Source organism: Zerene cesonia, chromosome 17 (genome assembly GCF_012273895.1).
Source record: "Zerene cesonia ecotype Mississippi chromosome 17, Zerene_cesonia_1.1, whole genome shotgun sequence".
In the NCBI taxonomy this organism is placed as follows: domain Eukaryota; kingdom Metazoa; phylum Arthropoda; class Insecta; order Lepidoptera; family Pieridae; genus Zerene; species Zerene cesonia.
In genome coordinates, this window is record NC_052118.1 from 4929851 (window position 1) to 4937692 (window position 7842).

General features: G+C 34.0%; 2 protein-coding genes across 2 annotated transcripts in view; one reads left to right on the plus strand and one right to left on the minus strand.

The window, feature by feature from the left end:
• Nucleotide 1: 1 nt before the first annotated feature.
• Nucleotides 2-6694, minus strand: LOC119833362 (transcription factor SPT20 homolog; the record flags this gene model as incomplete). The annotated part of the gene is made up of 14 exons (XM_038357349.1): nucleotides 6450-6694; nucleotides 5768-5923; nucleotides 5289-5528; nucleotides 4658-4879; nucleotides 4425-4577; nucleotides 4034-4343; nucleotides 3763-3902; nucleotides 2727-2815; nucleotides 2336-2393; nucleotides 1599-1910; nucleotides 1133-1282; nucleotides 885-1017; nucleotides 495-715; nucleotides 2-154 (listed from the first exon to the last, which is right to left on the minus strand). Coding segments are annotated over exons 1-14 (2547 nt in total), but the record flags the coding sequence as incomplete, so codon positions are not given.
• Nucleotides 6695-7730: 1036 nt separating this feature from the next.
• Nucleotides 7731-7842, plus strand: part of LOC119833364 — a 4998-nt gene continuing 4886 nt past the window's right edge. Inside the window, exon 1 of the mRNA XM_038357350.1 lies at nucleotides 7731-7739. Within this exon, the coding sequence (XP_038213278.1) occupies nucleotides 7731-7739 (9 nt within the window). The remainder of the gene's footprint in view (nucleotides 7740-7842) is intronic.

A 7842-nucleotide genomic window follows, 5' to 3' on the forward strand; every position in this document is an offset into this window, starting at 1 on the left:
CGGTTTGCTGCTGCGGTTGCGGCTGCGGTTGCGCCTGCGGCTGATGCGCCTGCGCAGTCGCAGTTTCTTCCCCTCCCATCAAACGCTCCAATAACGCACTCTCACTACTCGAAACGTTAGTTGACTCCCCGTCGCGAGTGTATCCACTCATGACCTGAATTTTTTTTCCAAGCCATAAAAATTAGTTGGAAATAAAAACATATAATTGGTATAATACATAAGGGTAATTGCAAATGAAGGAATTCCGAGTATTTATAAATTGTACTACAGACTATCTTCTACAACATTTGTTTTCGTCATTAGAATTCAATGTAAAGGATTGACTCACCATCACAATACAATTCAGACCTTGAATTATATTATATGAACAAAATTCTTGTTCACAGAGGTTATCAAAGAGGATCACAAACGGAATTCTCAAAACCCACGTTAAGATATTACCTGCGCGCAATATTATGTATTAGATCAACTGACACGCGTTTGTAATACATTACCTGCTGGGTATAAGTAGGCAGCGTATGCGACGCAGTTGTCGCGGCAATGAGTCTCGCGCCCGCAATGGACACAGTTCGCGTGAGGAGCTTGTGCTCGAGCGAGTTGTCAGCTGATGACGTCACGTGCGTCATGGCTGCGGGCGCGCTATTGAGCAAGTTCAATATCGTGGCGTTACTGCTCGCCGTACTCGCCACTGACTTTGCCGCGTTTTGGTTTGCAGCTGCAATTGAATTTGAACTTTAAACAAAGCACGTACGGTAGAAAATTCACTTACACATAAGTTCAATCAAATTCTAAGCATAAATTGATGTGTAATAAATTATTTTGGAGATACTTGTTTAGCCATAAAGTGAACATGTGGCTTTCAATTGGCAAACTTAGTAAAATACCTTGCTGAAACTGCTGCGCTGAGTTCATAAGGCTGGTGACAAGAGCATTTATCGCCGGATTTGTCGACCTTGGCTTAGTTACTGTTGTCTTTTGCTGGGTCGTCGTTGTACTCGTATATTGAATGGTCTGGACCTAGAATAAATAAGCATTAATACATATACCGATATTTGTCTCTGAGATTTTATATTCAAAATTTCTTTAACATCAATATAAGGATTAAAGAAGTCAAAAATCTTGCTTATCTTACTTGTGAAGTCCCAGCAGAAGACATCAAGGGGTGTTGTATGTGGATAATCGCTGACTGCATTTTCTGTGGGTTGAGCGGTTGCGGAGGATTCGTTAATTGTTGAGCCAACAGCTGATTTGTGGACGCCTGCGTCGAATGAATATCGTGAACCTGATAACAGCGGAACATAAGCAATGGCTTTTGAAGGACAATATCTCCATGAATTACTTTTTAAGACATCTTTAGAAATCGCTACCAATCCCTACTTCTGAACTAAGCCAAGGATGTGATTTAAATGAAATTTGATTCAAAGATAGTTCGAGACCTGAGAAAACAAACAACAACAAATTCCATGGATTGCTCTGATTTACCCATTCCCGCGAGCCTCCCCCGGAAGCGGCAACAGAATGGTCACTATTACTACTGCTAAGTGGGCTGTCGGCGTTTATACCGAAAAAAAATTAGTATAATAATGAATAAATCTTACTTGGGGAGACAACCGTGGCGTAGGTGAAGGTTGTTGTTTAAGCGCCGACTCAACTGCAACACCGGCAACCGCCGGGACGCTGGCCACAGCTGGCACTGTAGTTACATTGCCAACCGTACCCACAACCGTGCCAACATTGGCCACGTTCGGCACGTTACCCACATTAGCCACGTTGGCGACGTTGCCAACCGTACCGACAACCGTGCCAACGTTGGCAACATTGGCGACGTTGCCAACAGTACCCACGACTGTGCCGACCGCGGTCACACTACCAACCGTACCAACGGCGGCAACTTGCTGCAGTTGCGCTTGCTGGAAATATTGCATATTATAAGTTTGGAATTAATTTTTTTGCTCCAAATGAAATATCACAATAATGCCATGCTTATTTTATTTCCGTTATTTATTACTTCTAAATATAAAAATCGAACTCAAATTTAAATTAATATGAATCATATATAGTGTTAAATGTAAACTGTATTAACATACAGTATGACCAAAAGAATAATTGTCTACAGAAAATATTTTAAAATGGACTTCACTTTTGCTTGTTATAAATTCTTGAGTAAATAATAATTCATTACATTACATATTAAATATGGGGTGGTCACTTTTAGCGTATATTATATATAAGAATACTCTTTGAAAAACTATAATTGAAATTTATGAAAAAAGGCGTATATATATATATGAATAAATTAACATAGAATAGTAAATAAGACCCTCAGAATAGTTACCAATATAGGAAGTTGCCTGGTATTTGGATGAGCAGTGGGCGTGGCTATTGCTGACGTGCTGAAATTATATTTACCATAATACTATGTGATAACTAATAAATAAAATTGCTATCAGTAAAATGGTAGGAAGTAACTTTTAACAGAGCTCATTATTTTAGAAACAAGATAAAATTACCAAAAGCATGTATATTATATATGTCTTCTGTGCGCATATTTGCCACTTAACATCTCCTAAACGGCTGGACCGATTTTAATTAAATTTGTTGTTTCTTCAGGTGAATTTGTGAATGTTTAAGATTTACAATCCGAACGCAAGCGAATCCGCGAGAAGGAGTTAATTAATAAGATGTAATATTCAAGGAAGAATTAAGAAATGTATTTAAATTCTTACACAACAGGCACAGTGGTGGCATGCGTTTGAACAGTAGAACTACTGGCAGCAGCTGATCTCTGCTGCAACAATAAATGCTGCCCTTGTTGCTGCAACAGAATTTAATTCACAATAATTATATTAAGTTATTAAATTACAAATAAGTTGTCAATTATCTAAATAGACATTGTTACTCTTTATAAAATGTACAAAGCTACAAACTAGGCAACTTTTGAACATGGCAGTCAAGTAACAACAAAAATTAATTGAATCCTATAAAAGGATACTTGAACGAAAATACATGCATTTGTATTAATTATTTCTACATTTCAGGTGAATACAACATGCAACAGCCTCACATGCAATGTATACGAATATATTTAAAGAGTATGCACTAAATGAGTCATTGTTGTTGAGCGAAAATTATTAAAACTCTATTTTGCTGGGCAATAATAGTACAACATAAAATTGATGATGTTACACATAGATTTAACAGTGTGTGCCCGGGACTGTTTTCACGCGTGTGTAGATTTACATTTCTAATATATTATTTAAAACAAAATTTTAGCATGTATATTGTTGAGAACTAATAACTATATAGCGAATAAATAATCATAAACATTCTACAAGTAGTTTGAACACCTGTACAGTTGTTGTTTTTTTATAATATGTATGCAGAATAGATATAGATAAATGGATACAGAATAGATATTTAAGTTTAACTTCAAAACGGTCAAGTAGTTAGAGGTAACTACTTTTTTTCTTAATATATGAATGCAGTTTTGCTCGCAACTAGAATTAAAGACTTTGGACAGATCTTCAGTTTAATACTTGTACAGATATGAATCTGTTTGATTAGTATGGACTAATTCATCTAAAAACTTCTGTATATGTTGAAGTTCATAGTTAAAAGGACTCCATAAATAGTAATAGATATAAAAAATGAATGTTTTATATAAACTTTACGAGTGTCATTAGTTATATAAACTATTATTACAACAATTTTGTATATATTCATATTATGTAAACATACTATTTTTAAAAAAATAATACTCACAATTTCTCTCATGCCTCCAGTAAATGACACTCTCGGTAATTGACCAGGTACTATGTGCTTTATCCGAACAGACTTTCGCCCCTCTTCTGTGAATATCTCAGTGAACTGTTGTATATATTTATTTGCTTGTAGCCGTGAACCTTAAAGTGCATTAAATGTAATTAATAAATCACTGCAACATTAATTACTTTAAATTCCCTTTTTAATAAAATAAATAAATGATTAACATAAGTAAATAAATTATTGATGTTTATAATATTAATGTTCATACCTAAAGTAAATCGACAAGCAGCGCCGTTACGTTCGCCTTCTACATGGTCTCTATCTACATACAGTTCCCCCAAGAATTCTTGATCCGATGGCCTTTGTAATATACTCAATTTTATATGGAAGAAACCAGCTCCAGCGTGCGGTGAAGTTTTTTCCGTTTCCAAAATATATTCCTCGACTAATTGAGGTTGGCAGTCGGGTGTAGGACGCGGGCGTTCGTAGGCTCGAGCCAGCCGTAATGGTCCACTTGGTTCCGAGGGTAAAGCTAAAGGTAATGGCTCCATTTTCGGTGGTTCAATCGGTTTGAACACCTGTTTAACAAAATCAATATAAATTAAGCACATTCCTTATTACGTACAAGTATTTATACAAGTTATAAAATAAGAAATCACCTCTGGTGGTTTTTTCGGATATTTTGACGTAAGTCGTGTATGAGGTACTGACTGTCTACTATTTTTCGCTCTCTGTCGATGTATTAACTCCAATAATTCTAAACCATGATAATGCGTAAACTGGTCTAATTTCCTCTTTCTATTCACAGCCACCTGTTAAAATAAAACATTTTTGTACAAAAACCAATATTCACAGATAAGCTTTTCTCACTTGGATGGAAAAGAAAAGAAACCTGTGAAAATCGTTTCGCCTGTCGTCTTATCCGAGGTGTGTTAAATAATCGTGGAGCAGCATGTAACCGAGCTGCTAATAATCCCACTGCAGGTCTGGGTTCAAGACACAAAGGTGGGGCAGCCGCATGAACTAATGCTGCCTCAACTGCCTCTAATGCACTGCGCTCCTCCCCTGCCCAACCACAACGACTCCCAATGCACATTGCATCTGTTATTATACTCTGCAATATAAAAAGTATCTCAATTTGTGCAAAAATATTAAAATAAAAAGAAACCGAAAATGATCAATATGTTAATGCACTGAGAAAGTAATACAACAAAAAAAATATTTTTGTTCATTCTAGAAAAATTTAACAAAAAGACAATCAAAATGTTATGATTATAATACATATACTACTAAAATAAATCCAAAGAATTTGTTTGTTTGAATATGCTAATCCCAGGAAATACTGGACCGATTCCAAAAATTCTTTCACTGTTAGTTATGTATATAACTTGTATAAGTGGGCTGGCCCCTGGGCTATATATATATAACAAAGAACAAAGTCAAGGTGGATCACTAGTAATATGTAAGATGTGTTTTGTGGTTAAATTTAAATAAATATGAGAACTTTTCTCTTTATTATGTACCTGATTGGTGGGCCTCAGTAAAACATGATGGGTATCACACAAAAAACTTGGATATGCTTGTCTGTAATCTCTGACTTGAGCAATTATACATCCTGAATAAAACAAGCAAGAATGTTCAGATTCCAATAGATCCAATAGCACCACAGGCAGTTCTTCATTGTCTATGTAACTTAAAAGCTCTTCTTCCTCATAAGGCCATCTTGGAGTCTCTATGAGGGTCTCATCCTGACTTGTTGATCCCTGAAGCGTAATTGAATAGACACCAATTTACAGTTTGTATAATAATTATGTAATATGAATTATCAAAACTTAACTTAAAATTTGAATCATTTATACTTTTAGAATGTATTCAAAAACTGTTCAGCAGGTTGGGCCAATCAGTAAAAAAGTCAAAGCGTAAAAAATAAAAAAAATAAAAAAAAAAGCAAGAGGGATAAACTTTAGTTTTTTTTTTATTTATTTGAAAACTTTCTACTTACATTTCCATCTGGTGGTTGAAGACACTGTGTATTTCCATTAACTTTTAGAGACAATGAGTAACCCTTATTACCAGGATACAAATTTATTATTAAAGTATTAAGATTATATGTAGCCAACAACTTTTCTAGTAAATATGATGTAGTTTTAAGCCCTTGCTGTAATTAAAACATTTTTATTAATGTGAAGATCTTCCACAAATTAAACTTTAAAGGTTGGAAATATTATTGGATATTAAATAAAAAAAACAGCATGCTTTATTATTTTAGAACATTTCCATTTAGATAGATAATTTCGTAATATACCCTTCACTTTATTCATATATATGTGATAATTTGAATAATCTAAATGAACAAAACAGACGCTATTTTTCTTTACGGGTATTTCCCATAAAGAAACTAAAGGCTGTGTTAGATACAGTCTTTATACAATATAATTTATTTGTAATCTTTACAAGAGTTTGAATTAAAGATCTCTTATTTACATGATCTTGTATGTCCAGTCTGTGTAGAATAAGAATCTCCATTATGAATAAATAAATGAAAAAAATGACTAGCATTATCTAGCATGTAAAGAATACCAAACTATCCCACAAGTATTAAAGCCTACTGCTTTTATATATCAAAGATTACAAATAAAGCAATTGTATATTTTCTTCATTACAAGAAGTTTTTAAGAACTTACATAGCTTGCTTGGGATAGTTCATCTCTGCTCAAATCATTGTACAATTCATGAAGTTTTTTAAATAAATCGAACTTTTCACTTGTCTTTGTCGTCGAGCTACTGGCGCTACGCTGAAACTTCATTCTGGTATCATCAACAGATTCTGCTAGATGCATTTTTTCATGGGTCCAAGTCATTTTATGTTCTGAGACACCACTGTCAAAATGCATTAGGTTTGAATTCACATGTTTAGCCCGATTAAGTATAACCTGTAATAAATATTAATATTCATTTACGAATTAATAATTCAACTTTTAAAAATATCCTCAAAACTAATTAAAAAATAATAAGTACTACTTGCCTCTGCTTCCAATGCCGCGTGAATTAAACCATCCATAATGTGATTAATAAAAATAAAATATGTGAGTTCCAGTTACTTTTCTAAGTATATTAATTAATTTTAACATTTTAGGCTTGAGTATTAAGTCATGATTTATTTAAAACGAATACGCTTTATTTATGTTTCACACTGCATGACAGTAAAATAACATGTCCAATGTCCATCAACATTTTTGACAGTAACTTTGCTGTCGTTTTATTTGTTTTTTAAACTAAACTTTCTAATTGAATACTAGTCTATTAGCCAAATTCCTCAATATTGTTGCCATAAATAAAAAAACTGCTTCGATGCAATCAATGTTATCATAGTTTTGATTAAAACAAGCGAATATAAACGCATAATTGTAAATTACGCACATATCAATTATTTTTCAACAATTATTGAGTACACATTTTTTTAAATTAATCTTTTTATGATAATTGCTGTTCTACGCGCTGTATTCAAATTCAACGACAATGTCGTCGAGGAAAATCAACACAACGCTCAATAGATTTTACACAATCTTTAGCTATATTACCTAGTCAATAATTGGAAAGAAATGATCCTAAATACGACATAACCTTACTATAAGGATCTGCCTCTGTCGCGACATCACTGTATTCTAAAAACAAAGTCGCTTTCCGCCGTCTGTCCATATCTTTAACATTACGGAACAGGTTTCGATGGGTTGTTTTTTTAATAGATAAAGTGATTCTAGGGGAAGGTTTATAGTGTAGACAGACTGATTGACTTTTTTTTATACATGTAGTGATTTTTATGTACACTATTAGACAAAATGTCACCAGTACTATTACTTGAACCTCGGAATTTAAAACCATGTTTTTTTCTGTCCGACTGAGGTTTAACTCATAGATTATACACTTATGTGGTTACCTTAAGTGTTATTTTACTGTGTCACAAGATGTATTGGGTACATGTAAATTTCAAAAGAAGTAACGTCCACTGTGCGTTAATGTAACGTATTGGTGCGATTTGATGCTTACCAGTTCTGAGCATGCGATGGGGACTTGAAT